The following is a 19519-nucleotide window of genomic DNA, read 5'->3' as shown; positions in this document are numbered from 1 at the left end:
AGGAAGCCATGGATTCCTCATAGATCAGAATCCTTGCCTTTTTCTTGCTCACCCAGGATTACCTCAGCATTGTTCCGGCTCCTTCTTCTTCAGAGAAGCACAACCGGAAGTTTTGCTCAGAGTCCAGACTGTAAGAAAAGAAGGCAGGGAGGCATCAAGCTAGCACTCTGGGTACCCAGGGTCCCAGGGTGGGAGCTGAGAGCATGGGGAGCAGGGCAGGTCTTTGTGCCCTCGTGCTGTGAGGGAGAGGTTCTATATACCTGGCCCTCTCCACCCTGGTGGGCACCCCGTCAGGGATAGGCTCCAAATCACCCATCATGAAGCTGCAATGTGGCTGACTTGTAGCCCACCGCCAGTCAGCAGTTAGCAGCTTACCTCACAGAGACCTCACGGACTTGAGGGACAGGACTGCAGAGTCTCCAGCATGTACAGCACTCCTTCCTGAGAGATACTGTTGTGACCTAGGCTAGGAGAGAATGGAGGCTTAGCAGGGTCCCTGCCCCTTGCCTTCCATTTCCCTCCCATTTCAGTGCCCAAGCACTCATTCTTTAGATGTGTTAGCATTGAAGCCCAGGGGTGGGGGCAGGGAGGGAGAGAAAGAGCATCCTCACTGAGGCTGCAGCTCCTGTGGGGGGGGTGGGACATTGAGGAACCTGCTCAGGCTTCTCCAGCCCGAGTACCAAGTTCAGTTGTCTAGCAACAGGCTGCATGAGGAGAAGGAATGAGAGTGGATGGCTTCCTGAGAGCCCTCCCTTGCTGCAGATCCTTTCCAAACCTGTGTCCCATAGATGGAGTGGAACCAACCAGGAGCTGGCTGCTGAAGCCTCCCATCACTTGGTAGGAATGGAATGTTGCCCCTGTCTCAAGCTAGCTTGGTGAGGGGGACATGATGGAGGGGTGGGTCTACTCTAGCACAAGCCCTAACTTATCTTGAGTGTCTGACATGGGATCTTCCCATGGTGGGATGACAGAGGAGGTTGTCAGAGGTAGGCCCAGGTAAGAACCACCCCTGGCCACCACTGGATCTTGCTCTCAGGTTCCCTTGAGATGGGTGTCTAAAGAGACCCACTCATGCTTTTATTTGTTTGTTTGTTTATTGGTTTTTTTTTTTTCTTTTCTTTTCTTTCTTTTTTTTTTTTTGGGTTTTTCGAGACAGGGTTTCTCTGTGTAGCCTTGGCCATCCTGGACTTACTTTGTAGACCAGGCTGGCCTCGAACTCACAGCGATCCGCCTGCCTCTGCCTCCCGGGTGCTGGGATTAAAGGCATGCGCCACCACACCTGGCTGTTTATTGGTTTTTTGAGACAGGGTTTCTCTGGGTAGCCCTGGCTGTCCTGGACTCCCTTTGTAGACCAGGCTAGCTTTGAACTCACACAGATCTGCCTGCCTCTGTCTCCCAAGTGCTAGGATTTAAAGCATGCACCACCAGCAAACCCCCCCCCATACTCTTGTGGAAGGGGAGATCCCTGGCTGTCTCGGGCTGCTCACTTACTCAAGCCACCCAGAGATGCGCATCTGTGGCAAGCATTCCAGAAGGCACCTGAGCCCGCTGTCACCCAGCAGGTTGTCTGTGAGGCTGTAAGAAGTAAGGAACAATGTTGGTGAACCAAGCTATAGCTCTGCCTGTTTCCTCATAGTCCCTATGGCCACTAAACTGACTGCCACTGCTACATGTTTATCACCATGGCATCAACAGCCCCACCACCGGAAGCATCAGCATCATCCCGAGGTACCACGCCCATCACCGCACCACTGTTGTTTCACCACTATAAGCACCACACCAGCTCTGGTCCCCTCACCAGCACCACAGAGAACCCAGTGTTTACTGTATCACCCGCCTTCCCCCCTCAATATCTTCAGCACTCATAGGCCTCAGTTCCTCTAGCAGGCTTTTAGGAGTTAGAGAAAAGCAAATGAGTTTCCCCTGCTGCCAGCTAGAATCCACAGTGATCCAAGAAAGGGACAAATGTGTGGAGGATACAGTTACCTAGCAGATTTCCTCCTGTGATTAGGAATCTAACATCAGAAACTATCCTTGAATATGGTCCCTAATTCCTCTTCTGAAAGCAAACCTGGGCTCAGGCACAACTTCAGAAACATAACCACAGTGTCCTGAACATCTGATTTCCCATCTACATTTCTGACACTTAAAAAAAAGATTATTCTATATTATTTTTATGGGTACTGGTGTTTGCTTTTATGTATGTCTACCACATGTGTGCCTGGTGTCTACAGAGTGTCTAGATTTCCTGAAACTGGAGTTGAAGCCACTCTGACAGCTGCCACAAACAATGGTGACAGAATCTGGGTTCTCTGCAAGAGCAGCGAGTGTTCTTAACCCATTGCGCCATCTCTCCAGCGTCCCATGCCTCTGACACTTGCTTATTTGGGATTTTCTGAAGAATTTTTCTTTTAAAAATTGCGTTGTAGAGGATAGAGAGATGGTTCATCAGTTAAGAGAGCTTGCTGCTTTCTCAGAGGACCAGAGTTCAGTTTCTAGCACCCACATAAGATGGCTCAACCACTCATAACTCCAGTTCCAGGAGATCCAACACCCCTTCCGGCTGGCCTCTGAGGGTGTCCATGTGTGTGAGGGGCACGTGTGCATGTGCACACACACATGCAGGGGGCGGAATTGATGGATTTTTAAAAATTGAAGTTGCTTTGCTTCACAAAGCCAACTAATATAATAACCTGCCTTTGATTTTTATGATACTGGTCTTGGAACCTCAGGCGTTGTGCATACTAGCCAACAACACAAGTTTCTCTCTGCCGTGAAACATTCATCTTTATTAAAACACGTGCTTCATATTGGCCACAGTTCTCTTGGCAACTTTTTCTGCTGAAATGTGTTTTTGTTTTAGTTGAGACAGGATCTCACTACGCGATGCTTTGAGCTTGATAGGGAGCCCAGGCTGGCTTAGAACTTGAAATCCTCCTGCCTACACTCCAAAAATGCAGAGAGTACATGACAGGAATTTAAACTACATAGTTATTATTTGTTTATTTTTATAAGACTCCTTTATTTCCCAGGGGTTCTGGGTTGGACATCAACTATATGTGCTGGACTAGCCGTGTGATGCTGGGCGGGATCCTGGACTCTCCGTGCTCCCGGTTTCTCATCTGTGGACAGGACAGTCACAGTACCTAGGCCTCTGAGAGGGCAATGAAAATACACGAAGTATTTACAATATAGAAGATCGCTATAGGTGTTTACTGCTGTGTTCCTGCTGGGGGATGCCGGCTGTCCTGTTTGGGCACTCGGCACAAGCACGTCACTTCACAAGTCCCCACCCTGGCTGGCTCCCAGTTCTTCTTCAACTTAGCCATTTAATCCTTTTTTTTTTTTTTTTTTTTTTTAACCATCTGCCAGGCATAACACTGCTCCTCTCATTAGCCACCCTGCCCTTCCACACCTGCCTGCAGAGCTTGGATGTGGAGGGGGGGGGGTGTTTCCAGAGAGGTTTAACTGAGGTGAGGTCTCTTCTCATGCTCCCACCACCCCACTGTACCTTCCCCACCGTGGCGCAATGTATCCTTCTCAAACCATGGGCCGAGGCTAGGTGGGGTAGTGCCCACCTGCAATCCCAGCAACCCTGGAGGTGGTGGCAAGTGGATCCAAAGCTCACCACCATTTTGGGGCCGCATAGAAAGTTTGAGGCCAATCTGGGCTACATTAGTCTGTCTTTGAAAAACCAAACCAAACCAGCCAACCAACCAATCAAGCAACCAAGCAACCTGTAAGCCAAAAATAAACCCCTTCCAAATAAGTCCTTCCTTCCTTAGGAACCTAACCACACATACCTAACCACCTTGGTTTGGTACTTGTTCCCACAGTGATGAGAAAAGAAACTAACTTGGCTAAGGTGGGAGTAGAGTAGAAGAAAAAACAAAAACAAAAACAAAAACAAAAACCACAGACCAAGGAGACTTAGAGAGGAAACCCAGAGTCCCACCTGTCTCCTGACATCTGGTCCTGAGAGCTGAAGTGGGGCATGCAAGGGGGCCTGCTCCTAAGGGCTCTCACGTTCTTGCACCTGTCCAGCCCCATCCAGGTGTGCTCCACTCCCTCCTCCTCCTCCTCATCCCAACTTACTCAAGCTGGCTGAGGACCTTGCATCTGCTCAGTGCACAACACAGAGGCTCCACGTGCTCTCGGCGGAGGTTGCACCCTGGGAACCTGCATGGCCAGGATAGGGATAAGGGAAAGACGAAGCGTTCAGATATCTGACCACTTCTAGCTCAGTTTCTTCCAGGTGTGGCCGCTGAGCTCCAGGGGTCCTTTGAAAATCCTGGACACCCCTGATAGATTCTGTTCCCCGTAGGCCCCTTTTGGTGCCTATGCAGTCCCTTTGGGAAGGGTGATTCTCAGTGTGGTCCCTAGCTGGTTACATCAAAATCACCTGGGAACTTGGAATGTGACTCCTGGGTCCCCATCAAACTTACGGATCAGAAACTCCAGAGATTCCAACTCAAGCTCAAGACCTCTAGATCATTCTAGTAGGTGGACTGTCCCCCTCCAATAAGAAAACTCAGACAGAGGAGAGAGATTAAGGGTGACATCTGTTTTTGCAAAGGCTGGGATGTAAAGTGACAGTCAACCTGTCTGTTTTTAAAGGCCATAGTCAGTTAAATAAAAGGATTATGGCCAGCCAGCAATCTTAAACAAAGCAAAACAAACAAACCAAAAGAACACTCCCCCCCCAAAAAAAAAACCCCAAAACTTTGAAGCCAGAGAGTTGCTAAAATTGCCAGATAATTTTAAAAAAGTATTACTCTCTGTAATTAAAAAATAATTCTTAGCCAGGTATAGTGGCACATGCCTGTAATCCCCACACTCAAGGAGGCAGAGACAGGGGATCACTGTGAGTTCAAGGCCAGCCTGGTCTACAAAGCAAGTCCAGGGCAGCCAAGGCTACACAGAGAAACCCTGTCTTGGGGGGGAAAAAGACATTAATTCTCTATGTAGCCCAGGCAGGCCTTGAATTCATAATTCTTATGATCTTCATGCCTCAGGCTCCTTGTGTGCTAGGATTACACTTCAGTGCACAAAGCACTAGCTAGTCACTGACCGTCATTTCACAGCAAAGGTGACCACCCACAGGGATGGGTCCAAGGCCTCACAGAGAGCTAGTGGCACTCAGCTGCCTCTGCATTCAAAGGCTGCCCTGCAGTGCCACAGTCTCTCTGTTACCTTAAGTTCTGTGAGAATCAGCAGGGCAGGGTCATGCATGTCTGTATGGGCTTGGTGCCTTGAATGTTGGTTTATGCAGCTTTGCTAATGTTCCACTATCCCATAGCTCCCCACTATATCTGAGGACGCCAATAGTCGAAGGGTAAGCAGCTTGCCCAAGGCCCCAGGCTTTGGTGGTGCTGGGTCTGGACAGCTGGTCTACAAAGGGTCTACAAAGGCTGCAGATCCAGCCTTGAGTTCTGGTCTACTTGGACTCTGTTAGCCCCTGGGCCCAGCCCAGTCCTCTCTGAGCCTTTGATTCTTCCTGTTGAAGGAACCAGCTCATATTTGGCAATAGGCACCCTGCACTCTGCTCTGACCCCAGGGGGCTAGGTCTGCTTGTCTCTGATCCCCATTGACGCCCAAGCTGGTTCAGAGGACTTACCCATAGCACATACCCTCTTGTTCCTCATTGGAGCTAAACTGCAGGACAGTATGGCATAGGGACCTGTAGTGACAGTAAACACTCACTCACCTTTGGCCACTGCCTCAGGGTGTCCCCAGACTTTGGCTGGCTTGCATGCCTGTGTGAGTCCGATCACTTTGGGTACTCCTGATCACTCACACCCACCAAACACCTTCCAAGACTAGCCATGGGGCTCCCCGCACGATGCTCACCTGAGGCTGACCTTCCGTACCCGTGGGCACAGGTTGAAGATGTCGGCCAGCAGGAGGGGGCTTCTAGAAGATAAGACTGTGTGGCTCAGCCTGAGAAGGAAAAGAACAGGGCCACGCAGGGTCGTTGGCCAAGAAACAGCAAGGCCGGAGGGGTAGGAAGATGAATATATCTTGGCTGCCAGCTCAGCAAGGAAATGAGGAAGACACAGCAAAGACTCAAGAGAGGCCAAACGGAGTGGGATGGGGGCAGGATGACAGGGCCTGAGTCCCAGGTCTGTTTGATATCTGTGTGACCTTAAGTAAGTCTTATGACCTCTGAGCTTCCGGCTCCCTGTGGGGCAAACAGGATTAACTGTGGTGTTCTTTCCTCTCTGTCAGGCACTGATTGCTGCTATGGTTTACATTTTCTTTTGAAGATTTATTTGTATTTATGTGTCTGTGATGGGGTGTGTCATATGAGTGCATGTCACCTGTGTGTATAAAGGCAAGGTACCCAGAGAGTCCAGAAGAGGGCATCGGATCTCTGGAGCTGGAGTTTTGGTGGCTGCGAACCATCTCACGGGGGTGCTGGGAATTAAACTTGGGTCCTCTGCAAAAGCAGGAAGCTCTCTTAGCCACTGAGTCCCTTAAATGTATTTCTTCTTTTCTGTGTGGTGTTCACACATATGTGTGGGCATGTTCTTGGGGGTCAGCTGTGTGTGTATATGTATGTGTGTGTATGTGTGTGTGTGTGTATATGTATGAACATCTAAAGGTTGCTATCAAGAATCTTCCTTAGAGCCAGGCATGATGGCACAGGCAGATTGCTATGAGTTCAAGGCCAGCCTGGTCTACAAAGCGAGTCCAGGATGGCCAAGATAACATAAAGAAACCCTGTCTTGAAAAAACAAACAAACAAACAAAAAAGAATCTTCCTTGGTCTCTTTCTTCCACAGTATTCTTTGAGGCAGAGTCTCTATTAAAGCCATAAATTGCCAATATGTCTAGTCTTACTAGTCTGTTTGATCACTTGTATTTTTACCACAGTGATCATGAGCAAAAGAAGTGAGGGGAAGGCAGAAAGACAGACATCCTAGTGACACCCCAAGGGGAGGTCTTAGAGACCTGGATGTGGCTGCATCTTGCCTGGGCCACAGTTCCTCTCTTCTCATTGCTTCTTTTGTCCTTTAGTCTCTCCTCTACTTAGCAGCCAACCTTAGCTTTTGAAAATTCAAACTGTTCATCTGTCTTTCAAATCCCTGGGAGTGGGGGCTGGAGAGATGGCTCAGCGGTTAAGAGCACTGTCTGCTCTTTGAGAGGTCCTGAGTTCAATTCCCGGCAACCACATGGTGGCTCAACCATCTATACAGGTATCTGATACCTTCTTTCTGCCATGGAGGTATACATGCAGACAGAGCACTCATACATAAAATAAATAAACAAATCTAAAACAAACAAACAAAAAAACCAAATCCCTGGGAGTGAAAACCCAAACCTTCTCTCTGGCTCCTAGGTCCTGTGTGACCAGTCCTGACATCTCACTCCATCTTGTCATCCAACTCCTTCCTGCCAGCCAGTGGCTCTGATCTCATGCATATCAAGGCTGTTCCCATAACCTATCAACCTTCGAGGCTGCAAGCATGCTGTTCCCACTGCCTTGAATGTAGTCCCCCGCCCCTTTGCAAGCTTACAAAGCCAGATCCCTGTCGCGCTGGTTGTAGCTTTCTCTAATCACACCTACCATCATCTGTATCACCTCTCCCACCACTTACCACCTATAGAAAAGAACCTTGTTATTGATTACATTCATATATTGATTTTTTTTTCTTGAGGCAGGATTTCACACTGTAGCCCTGGCTAACCAAGACCCTGAGATCCTCTTGTCTCAGCCTTCCCAAGGGCTCGGGTTCCACCTCACGCCACCTGGCTGCATCATTCTGTGTCACCGGGTTCCTTGCTTGGCTCGCTGCACTACAAGGCGCCACAAGAAAGCAAAGACCTAGTTGTTCACTTTTCCCTCCCATGTCCACAGCATCCCAGATTGTGCCTGGTCAACAGCAGTAAGGGTGAGTGAAACAGGGCTGAGGCCTGGCCAGGGCCCTGACTTGGTTGGAAACACTGGCTACCGCAGAAGCAGGCATGAGGACATGGGCCTCAGAGCTGTGGATTGTGTGACTACCCTGACTCTGACCATTTCACATCTGCCTGCTCCCCTCCCCACTACAGGATCAGAAGAGAAGTAAGTACCCACAGGCTACGTAAGCAGTCTTGTGCATGCCCAGAGCTCAGCCTCGGTGCTCTTGGTGCCGCTCTTAATGCTGTGATTTAATTTCCTGTTGTATTTTTCCATCTCAGCTGTGGATGTCTCTCCCTAACCCCCTCTTGCTAGAAGCATATTTAAAGTAAATCCTTTTTAAATTCTAACCGGTCTGCACTGAAATTAGAAAACAGAGTTTTAAATACTTTGACGGATGCTGCTTAAATTCCTCCCCTTTGACAGAGTTAGAGGGTGACCTTTAAAACCATGGCATGTGACATATACATGGCCTACATCTTCTTAGGACCTTCATAGGGGTAAGTGACCTTTCCATAGGCAGCAAAACCATGACTGACTATTGGCCACACTCCTCCCATCCTTCATGAGTTTCTGAGCACATGACCTATTTGAGTCCCTACCCGGAGCAAGAGCTGACATACCAACCCCACTGTTAGAACACAAAACAGAACCAGAGGAGACAAAGAATTAGAGTGAAGCTGGGTGATCCGAGTATCAGATGTGTGAGATGAATTGATGTAGTGGCGGGAAAGAGGAGAGGAGAGGACCAAAAGGACAGCCCTGTTCCACAGAGCCTGGGGGACATGGTCGGCTGGGCAGGAGGACTGGAAACCTGGACTTACTGCAGCAGGCTGAGCTGGGGCAGCTGGGGCAGGTGCTGCAGCAGAGTCTCCAGGCTCTCATCACTCAGGGTCTTGCAGGACAATCTGTGAAACAAAGGGTTTGAATGAGGTGGGAGAACCTTCTAGAAATGGGCAGCATGACTTCAGAGCCAGAGCCTTCAGGAGATGAGGTGAGATGTGTTGCTAACAGCACCTCCTCTTAAGACTGGGTCAGCCAGGTGGTGGTGGTGTACACTTTTAATCCCAGCACTTGGGAGACAGAGGCAGGTGGATCACTGTGAATTTGAGGCCAGCCTGGTCTACACAGAGAGTTCCAGGACAGCCAGGGCTGTCACACAGAGAAACTCTGTCTCAAAAAACCAAAACCAAAACAAAAACCAAAACAAAAACAAAAACAAAAAAAGACTGGGTCAAGTCAGATGCATCTTAGAAACACTGGATGAAGCAAATAAAGCTGCTTTACTCTGTGTGTCTTTAACAAGTGGCTGGACAGTTTGGATTTCTAAGGGACTGTAGGATGCTTTCTCCACAAAGTCCATGGATCGTGAGTGGAGGGTCATCAACTACCTCCACTGCCACTGCAGCAGCGATGAAGCAGGTAATACCTGTGAACCATTATCCCACTAAAGAGATGTTTCTGTGCCCCATCCAAACCCACCAATCACTGCATTGCAGGTACAGACAGTGTGACAGAACAGGAAAGAGTCCGAGCATCTACCCTTGGGCCACTGTGTGTCCTGAATATCTGGAGAATCACATCCGCCAGTCCTCCACAGCCAGCTTAGAATTACTTCCTGTCCCCAGAGCCCTCTGGGCTGTGTTTCTCTCCTGCTTTGACTCCCTCTGTCCATCCCCGCACTTTCTCCCCTATCCCTTTCCCTTTGTGCCTGAAGGCTACTGGCCTCAATCCTGCTGTAGTCATTGGTTGGCTTGGAGGAGAGGGTGGGACAGCACTGATGTGGGTGAGGTGTGCCCAGGAGCTCTGAAGCTCAGTACTTACTTCAGGCTCAGACTAGCTCTTCCTGGCCCAGCCTGGCCAGAACCCAGGATGGTGTTTGAATGGGACCTTCACTGAGGGTGCGCTTTCCATAGCACCTCCCCATGGGGGCTTCTCCACGTCCTCAGCCCACAGCACCATGGCCTCTGAGTCTCTGATTTAATTATTTATGTATTTATTTATTTAGAGACAGGGTTTATCTGTAGAGTCTTGGCTGTCCTGAACTTCTTTTGTAGACCAGGCTGGTCTTGAACTCACAGAGATCCGCCTGCCTCTGCCTCCCCCAAGTATTGGGAATTGAGGCGTGCACCACTGCACCTGGCTTGTCTAGGCAGATTTTTAAAGCAATCGACATAAGATCTGTTCCAACTTTATCACAGGTCCCCCAGTGAAGGGAAGTGGGCCTGCAGCAGGGGAATTTACCATCATTCCTGACCTCCAAGCAAGTCCCAGGACAGACAATCAATGCTGGGGGAAGGGACCCTGAGATAAGACTTGTGCTCAACCGCCTCACCCCCTCTCCCATTCTGCCTCTTTCTCACGCAGCCTGGACAGGGCCTGCAACCCCAAGCCATGTTTAACCCATGGCCTGGTATTCAGTGGGTGATTAATAGGTACACAATGCTGAAGTGCTTTGGGCAGCATTGCTGTGACACCACAGGAATCCCTGTCTGCACACATCTAGATAGGCGTGCAGCACCCTCTGCTGTAAACAGCCAAAGTGCAAAAGTGTGGAAAGGCAAGCACTCTGCAAAAACACCCGAGGCAAGGCCACTGGATACTGAATGATGCGTTGCACAGTTTTAGGACGTTATTGTTTATATTTGGGGTTTGATAATATTTTTGTGGTTACGTTAAAATAACAATGCAGGGCATGGTGAGGGGTGTCTTTAATCACAGCACTTGTGAGGCAGAGGCAAGTAGAGCTCTGTGATTTCAAGGCTAGGCTGGGCTACAAAGTGAGTTCGAGGCCAGGCAGAGCTACACAGATTTTTGTCAAAACAAAACAAAACAAAACAAAAACCAAAAACCTTAAATAGGTAGATAGATAAATGTACTCTCATCTTTTTATATTAAAATACTTACAAATAAAATGATAAAGTATCTGGAAACGACTACTTCAAAATAATTAAGCATATGTGTTTATGGATGTGTGCACATGAATTTTTGTGGGGTTTTTTGTTTGTTTGGTTGGTTTTTGTTTTTTTTTTTTTTGAGACAGGGTGTTGATGTGTAATCTCATCTGGTCTGGAACCAGCTGTGTGGCCCAGTCTGGCCTTATGCTCCTGATACTCCTGCCTCCATCTTGAGCTCTGGGATCACAGGGGGGTGCCACTGTGCTCAGCTATGTGGTGTGGTGTAGGGGGAAAGTGGTGGGGCATAAGTTATGAGTCGATCACTTCTGGGGGGAGGGGGGGACACCTGAGGTTCTTTATTTTCTCTACTTTTCTATATTCCAGAAGCCTATGGAATAAAAGTGTTGTTTAAATGACAAAGCAACCTCACAGCGAGGAAGTGTGACAGGCACAGCCTGGGCCAGGCCGTCAGTCAGTGAAGCGTGGCAGCACACAGCCCTAGAGGGATAGGAGGAGGCAGTTTGGCTGGTGGGTGCTTCCCCCAAGTCCAGACCCTAGCTTAAGTTGGCGAAAACCAGCAAAACTCAACCAGAAGAGGCTTATAAAATTCCGTGTGTGTGTGTGTGTGTGTGTGTGTGTGTGTGTGCACGCGCGTGCGCGCGCGAGCTCAAAACAAAGGAGGATGGGGCCAGGCATGGTGGCTCACTGCCTTTAATCCCAGCACTCAGGAGGCAGAGGCAAGCAGATTGCTGTGAATTCGAGGCTAGCCTGGTCTACAAAGTGAGTCCAGGACAGCCAAGGCCCCACAGAAAAACTCTGTTTCGAAAAACCAAACCAACCAACCAACAACCAAACAAACTAACAAAACCAAGGAGGACAGGGAACACGAAGAAAGAACTGGAACCTTCCAGCGGGAGAGGAGGCCGAGGAGTAACGCTTGAACGCGATGGGGATGCAGACTGCTATCCTGAATGCAGAGTTCCATCTCAGTGGGCAGGGTGCTAAAGCTGAGTGGTTTCTTCCCTGTGACAAACACACTGCCTAGTGTGAGATGCGCTGACTCTCCGCACTCTCTCTGTAACTTTTTTTTTTTTTGTAACAGAGTCTACAGTTATTCTAAAGGACTTTATTAAACAATGAATTGGGGGCCAGTGAGATGTGAGATGGCTCCCTGGGATCTACGAGGCGGGAGGTGAGAACTGATGGTGAGTTCCTCTGACTTCCACATGAGCATCATGACATACACACCCACATGCACACATGTGCACACCCACATGTATACCCACATGCACACCTACATGCACACCAACATACATACCCACATGCACACCCAGATGCACACAAAATAAATAGAATAAGCTTTAAAAATGAGTTGAGCCAGGCATGTTGGTGCACGCATGTAGTCCCAGCACTCAGGAGGTAAAGGCAGGTATATCTCTGTGGGTTCGAGGCCACCCTAGTCTACAAAGCGAGTCTAGGAGAGCCAAGGCTACACAGAGAAACCCTGTCTCAAAAAACAGAGAGGGAGGTGAGAGAGAGAGAGAGAAACTGAGGACTTGTGAGATGGCTCAGAAGGTAAAGGCATTTGCCACCAAGCCCAACACCCTGAATTCAGTTCCAGGGAAGTGACTGTGACTTGTGAAACCCCTCTGACCTCCAAACTCACGCTGTGCATATGTATTCACACACTCCCTCCCCTTCCCAAACAACAAATGAATAAAATGTAATAAAAGGTTTTTAATGAATTGGACTAGCACCATTTGAGCCTCTGGAAATCCCACCTGTCACTGTCACTGAACGGTAGTTAGATGCAGGAAGATCCCTCACGGCCAGATCTGACCTTGTCAAACAATGGGAATCCCTGACTCTGGGTGTGTTTGGTAAGGAGAAGTACACAGGAAACGCACACTGGGGGTCTACATGGATTAGCTTGTCCAAAGGACTAGAAATGATTTGCGACGGAGCCGGAAGTCAGAGCAGGAGTCCGCTGCAACCTGGGAAAGCAGGTGCAAAGTAGGTGCTTAAGTAGGTGCTACAGGCTGCACCTGGTCTAAGAATGCAGACTAAGGCCGAGGAAGCACTAATCCGAAAATCCCAAAATCTCAAATGCAAAATCCGAAATCGGTTGAGCACTGACATTATACTGCAAGTGGAAAACTCCAGTGCTGCCAGGTCCCAGTCCCCAAGTGCAAGCCTGGTATAGATATCGCTTTCAGGTTATGGGCACAGGGCTTACGTGCAACTAATGAATTTTGTGTCTGGGCCTGATCCCCTTTTCCAAGATGTCTCCTTCTGCATGTGCAGACATGCCAAAATAAGAAAATTCAGAGCCCATCTGGTCCCAAGCATCCCGGATAAAAACTACACAACCAGAAAGGAAAAAACAAACAAACAAACAAACCAGAGCATACCATACAATGAGCAAGAATCGGACAGGGCTGTGACAAATGACACCATGATTCAGTGGGAGGAAGGGTTTGTTTAACGAGGGAGCTCAGCCTGCAGTTTGTTTTTGGTTTTTGTTTTTGTTGTTTTTTGTTTGTTTGTTTGTTTGTTTATGTTTTTCGAGACAAGAGTTTCTCTGTGTAGCCCTGGCTGTCCTAGACTCCCTTTGTAGACCAGGCTGACCTTGAACTCACAGGGATCCACCTGTCTCTGCTTCCCGGTGCTGGGATTAAAGGCGTGCACCACCAGGCCCAGCTTTCAGCCTGCAGTTTTTAAGAGGTTGTCACAACACAGACTTTCAAGGAAAGGCTCACTGTTCGTTCACAGAAGTGGAAGCTGAGGCCCAGGGACTTCAAATCCAGAGTGAGCTTCCACGCAGCTGAGCTAACCCCTGATTTACAGTCACAGAGTATATAGTTCTTCTGAAGTGGGTGAGGTAGTCCACGGACAAGGGGTTCAAAGGTGATGAGCTAAGCCATAGAGGCAGGAAGGGGGAGACACTTGTGTGCATCTCTGGGACAGGACCCTGTGTGGCCCGGTACTTGAGGCTAGGGCTCCAGGGAGATGGCTGACCAAGGGGTCTTGTAAGTCCCAGAGTATGGCTGATGGATCTGGTGAAAGGCCAGGAAAGACTTGTCAAGTTTCCCTTGCAAGTCCTCTCACAGGTTTCTGCACAGCAACCTACACTGTGCCCTCAGTGGTGTGTCTCATCACTTACTCGACCTCCAGAGGCCCTGGGCATTTCTCCAGTGTGGCACAGAGGCAGGCAAGGTTCAGAGGCTCCAGCTGACACTCCTGAAGGCTGAGAAGGGGCAGGGGACAGGGTGGAGAGTCAGAACGGACCCAGGGCCCCTGGTGTCCTAGGATACCCTCCTCCTTCCCAGAACTGCTGGCCACAGCTTCTTCCCTATACCCTGCAGGGCACACTTCCCTCTCCAAGCGCTCCCGTGCCCACCATTATGATATCTATATTAAAGCTGCTCCATGTGGCACAAGGCCTCGCCATCCACTGCCTCTGCCTGAGCCCAGGCACCTTCTTCACTCATCTGGATCACCTACTACCCTCTGGCTTCCACTCTTGCTCCCACAATCCTTCATCACCCTCCAAGTATTTCATCATTTTATTTATTTATTTATTTATTTATTTATTTATTTATTTATTTATTTTGAGACATAGTTTCTCTGTGTAGCCCTGGCTGTCCTGGACTCACTTTGTAGACTAGGCTGGTCTCGAACTCACAGCGATCCGCTTGCTTCTGCCTCCCAAGTACTGGGATTAAAGGCGTGCGCCACCATGCCCTGCTTCATCTTTTTAATTTTTAAAGCTCGCTTTGCCTGTATGCATTTATGTGCACGAAGTGCATGCCTGACGCCCATGGAGGCCCATGGAAGAGGGTGTCAGAGCCCCTGGAACTGGAGTTATGGATGGTTGTGAGCTGCCATGTGAGGATGGGAAACCGAACCCAGGTCCTCTGCAAGAGCAGCGAGTGCTCTCAGCTGCCGAGTCATTTCTCCAGTCCATGTCTCAACTTTCAACACTGCAAATCTGATGGGCCTCTCCACTGCTTAGAACCCTCAGTGGTCCCCGAGCCCTCCTGTGATGTGCACCAGCTACACTGCCATGCTTCCGGACACGCTCTCATCCTGGCCTTGGTCATGTTGTCTCTACTGCCTGCAGCATCTCTTCTCTTAGGGGAGAGTGCTATGGCTCAGAATGGCCTTATAGCCCTTTGTGGCACAGTTGGGAGACACCCCCCCCCCCCCCCCCCCGCCTTCTAGAAATAAAAGTCTCTCTCTCTTCTTCTTCTTCTTCTTTTTTTTTTTTTTTAGACAGGGTTTCTCTGTGTAGCCTTGGCTGTCCTGGACTCCCTTTGTAGACCAGGCTGGCCTCGAACTCACAGTAATCTGACTGCCTCTGCCTCCTGAGTGCTGGGATTAAAGGCGTGCACCACCACTGCCCAGCCTAGAAATAAAAGTCTCAAAAGCAGACAGCAATCCAGGGAAGGGGACAGCTGGACTTCCAGTGTGTTTCAGATTTATGACATCTACTCCGAGGAGAGTGTCAGGCCTTGCCCTGACTGAGGTGACTTAAAGGACCCTAGCAGCACCACAGTCCCTCACACTGGCCTCTGTAGTGTGCCTTTTCTTTTCCCATCTCTCAAACTCTCTTCCCTCTACCTTAATATATAGCCCCGGTGCCCTGGCTCGGCCCATTCCCTAACCTCTAAACAAAAGTGGGGAACAGTACCAGAAGGTCCTGGAAGTGTGGCGCTGGTTGAACTCTGGTAACTGGGCTCCAGCTGGGAACTCTGGTCCTTGGCCACCTGCTAGTGCATCCCTTGGTGGGGGGGGGGGTGGGGGGGTGGGGGAGGGGAAGCATAACAAAAGTTGAGTTTGAGCCACACCCTCAGGGCTTCCACACCTGCAGAGAGAGCTGGAGAGGATCCTGGAGATTTGATCCCAGCCAGGATCTCCTTGCTCAGGTGGGGAAACTAAGATCCATAAAAGGAAAGCTGGGGCCAAGAAAGTCAGCAGTTCACGCCTGTGCAGGGCAGCCCCCAACCAGGCGAGTGGAGACAGAATGCAGTGCCTCGTCTGTCCACCAATTTGACGGGACTATACATCTGCCTCCCTGTTTCTTAATTCTTTTGCCCTCGGATCCCACAAAGCTCTTGTGTGTGTGTGTGTGTGTGTGTGTGTGTGTGTGTGTGTGTGTGTGTGTGTGTGTGTGTGTGTGTGTGTGTGTGTGTGTCGGGGAGGGGGTGAGGTGGGGAGGTGCATCTAGCCTGGGGCTAGCCTGGCTTTAGATTGCCTGTTAGGTGTGATGCGGTCGAAGCCCAGCTGGCTCCTCAAACTCAGCTATAAGGACAGCCTCCAGGGTTCAAGGCCATGATGCCTATCGCCACCAGGGGGCAGCTGGGAGTACCTGTGGAGTACGAAATTGGTTTATGCTAAGGAGTTGGCCTGGCTTGGAGGAAGGGGAGGGGGAGGATTTACAGATTAGATACTGTGGCTGCCCTAGAGACCACCCCAGACCTGGAGGTTATTCTTGGGCACGGGTTGTGTGTCAGGGTGTTGTTGGGACGCCACAGGATGCAGGATTCAAAGCCACAGGCAAGCTCGACCGCCCAGATCTCCGCTCCTCACCTGCTAGTCCTAGCTCCTTGAAAGAGAATGTAGTCACTCTCAAGCCTAAAAGTAAAGAGGAGGCAGCTGTTTAGAAGAGACCAAGGGTCCCCTCCCCAGAAGGGCTTAGAGACCAGGAGGTGGGCCTGCCACCCAAGTAAAATGATAACAAGGGCTCAAACGTCGGCGGCAGCTATGGCTGTTCAAGGATCTTGCAGGGCTCTTGGCCCGTTATTTCAGCGCCCTCTTGTGGTGAACTGGGAGAGGAGGCAGGCTTCGGAGCTCTAAACAAGGACTTGAAGATCCAATAAAGGACCGATTTTGTCCAAGAGCCACCATACCCTATTCTTTGAGTTCTCAGGGAAGGTCTCAGGGTGCTCCTAAAAGTACAGGCTTTCAGCACGGAGGGATTCAGGGCAGCTCTAGAGATGCCACAGTTAGGCCAGTTCCTGAGCCCCAAAGGCCACCAGGCAGCTAGCTCCTAGCTTGCTTAGGAGTATCTACAGACGATGATCTGGAGAGTAAGGGAAAGCGGAAAGACTTTTGTCCCAAGGAGAACTTAGAGAAATTTGATTGTTTCTGGGACCATGGGTGTCACAATTTTCACTCACTCACTCACTCACTCACTCACTCACTCACTCACTCACTTATTCGTTTGTTCCTTCCATGAACTCCTAGCACACGTTCACTTGACTCTGTGACCCCAAGATGACCTGTAAAAGAGGGGCCTCAGCAGGAATGTATGGGGGGGTACAGGGCAGCCACTCACCTGACATCTAAGTGGAATAGCCACTGTAGGGAAGACATCCAGCGGATCAAGCCAATCACAGCATCCAGGGACAAGCCATTCCTGCTAAGGCTGGAGATCACACAGGTGACAATGGTGAAGCCACCAAGGACTCAGACATGCCTCTGTATGTCAGAGCACAGGGCCCTGGATGGGACTATCTCTGACAGCAGATGACAGTCCCCGGTGAGGCCCAGGTGACTAGTGAGAAACCTTCCAACTCCACTGCACAGCTGAGGTGATGAGCTAGACAGGCAGGGACTTGCTCAAGGTGACAAGCTGTGTTGGTGACAGAGCTAAGACCAGGACCCAGAGTGCCCCCTGAGCTCTACTTCACCACCCAATAAAGAAGTGGTGAGGGGCTGGAGAGATGGCTCAGAGGTTGAGAGCAATGACTGCTCATCCAGAGGTCCTGAGTTCAATTCCCGGAAACCACATGGTGGCTTATAATCATCTATAATGGGGTCTGGTGCCCTCTTCCGGCCCTCAGATGTACATGCAGGCAGAACATTGTATACATAATAAATAAATCAAAAGAAAGAAAGAAAGAAAGGGTTGGATAAATTAAAAATGGGAGGGGGCTCCAATACTGAAGCAGAAACAAGGTATTCTCTCCATGGAGGACACAGGGACTGCTTGAGCAAAGCATAGTCAAGCTAGGGTGAGCAGAGTGTGCCAGTTACACCCTTGTTGAACACTGGCCTGTGTGCTGCTGTGGGAAAAGGGTTCCTATGCACTTTCTGGTTACATCTTTACAACTGACAGTTACCCAGAGGCCTCTGTGTGTGTGTGTGTGTGTGTATTAGTTGCTTACTTCAGGGTCTTCAGGGGACCCAGTCCTGAGAGCTGTTGGGCTAGTAGGGCCACTCCTTTGTCCCCCAGTGAATTGTCTGATAGGCTGGAAAAGAGGGAGAAAAGGTTAGTGGAGGGTGAGGTAGGCTCTGTTTTGGTAGCAGTGTGGTCACCAGCTGTTCTTGGCACAGGGACCCAATCTAAGCACCAGACCACGTCTCTGTACTTCACATGCTGGGCACATCACACCCCCAGGATTCTTTCCAAGGTTTGGGGTGTTCTGGGAGCCAGGGATGGGTGCAAAGGGTACCAGAGTGGGATGTATATTTGGAAAGAAAGTCACTTCCCCCCACCGCCAGGCCACTGCACGGTCTCTGATGTCAGTGGAGAAAGAAAGCTGAGGCTCAGACTCTTCTATCACCAAGTACCCTCCCTTGCCTTCCTGCATGCAGATACTCACTCAAGATGGTCCAGGTGGTGGGCCTGGCAGCTGTCTCTCAGCGCCACACAGAGCCTCTCTATGTCTTTGGCCAGAAAGCCACAGTGTGTCAGCCTGCAAGGGACAAGACCCACAGCTCTGCAGTGTCCACCAGACTCTGCCACACCCTGAGGTAAACTGCCCGCAAGCCTCAGAGTCAGGCAGAAAGGCCAGCGAGCAGAAGGGAGGGATCCAGGTACATGACAGAGTGGAGATACCCAGGAGGACTGACTCACGGCATGCCTAAAATAGAGTGGAGGGCACAAGAGGGAAAGAGAGGCAGAGATGAGTGGAGAAAGCGATAGAGACAGAGACAGGTAGAGATAGCAACAAGGATAGAGAGATGGACATATGCAGAGAGAAGGAGACACAGAAAGAAACAGAAGTAGACACAGAGAGGCACAGATAGAGAATGACAATGGCAAAGCCAGGCAGAGACAAAAAGCAAAAAGACAGAGGAGAGATAAGACTAAGAGTCATGGAGGAAGAAACAAACCCTGCATGAGATAGGCAAGCAGACAGGCAGACAGACAGGAAGACAGGAAGACAGGCAGAGGCAGAGAGGCAGACAGGCAGGCTGGCAGACAGGCAGGCAGGCAGGCAGACAGGCAGACAGATAGGCAGACAGGCAGGCAGGCAGGAAGACAGGTAGACAGGCAGATAGGCAGGCAGGCAGGCAGACAGGCAGACAGACAGGCAGACAGGCAGGCAGGCAGGAAGACAGGTAGACAGGCAGACAGGCGGGCAGGAAGACAGGTAGACAGGCAGACAGGCAGGCAGGCAGACAGGCAGGAAGACAAGCAGACAGGCAGTCAGGCAGACAGGCAGACAGGCAGGAAGACAGGCAGACAGGCAGGCAGGCAGGAAGACAGGCAGGCAGGCAGGCAGGCAGGAAGACAGGCAGGCAGGCAGGCAGGCAGACAGGCAGGAAGACAGGCAGACAGGCAGTCAGGCAGGCAGGCAGGCAGGCAGGAAGACAGGCAGACAGGCAGGAAGACAGGCAGGCAGGCAGACAGGAAGACAGGCAGACAGAGAAGCACAAGGAAGATGGTGGTGATGGGAAGATGCAGGGCTGAGGCAAGCCCAGACAT

At 50.2% G+C, this 19519-nt stretch overlaps 1 protein-coding gene across 1 annotated transcript in view; it reads right to left on the bottom strand.

Annotated features, from left to right (window-relative positions):
- Nlrc5 (NLR family CARD domain containing 5) overlaps positions 1 to 19519 on the bottom strand; it is a 55860-nt gene that overhangs the window by 18549 nt on the left and 17792 nt on the right. Inside the window, 14 exon segments of the mRNA XM_051168563.1 lie at positions 63 to 128; positions 376 to 404; positions 406 to 466; positions 1492 to 1575; positions 4096 to 4179; positions 5618 to 5680; positions 5851 to 5940; positions 8728 to 8811; positions 13964 to 14047; positions 15494 to 15583; positions 16393 to 16437; positions 17141 to 17230; positions 17973 to 18056; positions 18411 to 18503. Of these exon segments, the coding sequence (XP_051024520.1) occupies positions 63 to 128; positions 376 to 404; positions 406 to 466; positions 1492 to 1575; positions 4096 to 4179; positions 5618 to 5680; positions 5851 to 5940; positions 8728 to 8811; positions 13964 to 14047; positions 15494 to 15583; positions 16393 to 16437; positions 17141 to 17230; positions 17973 to 18056; positions 18411 to 18503 (1047 nt within the window).

This window comes from Acomys russatus, chromosome 26 (assembly GCF_903995435.1).
Source record: "Acomys russatus chromosome 26, mAcoRus1.1, whole genome shotgun sequence".
NCBI lineage: Eukaryota > Metazoa > Chordata > Mammalia > Rodentia > Muridae > Acomys > Acomys russatus.
Note: the sequence above shows the minus strand (reverse complement) of the source record. Positions and strands in the feature narration are given on the sequence as shown.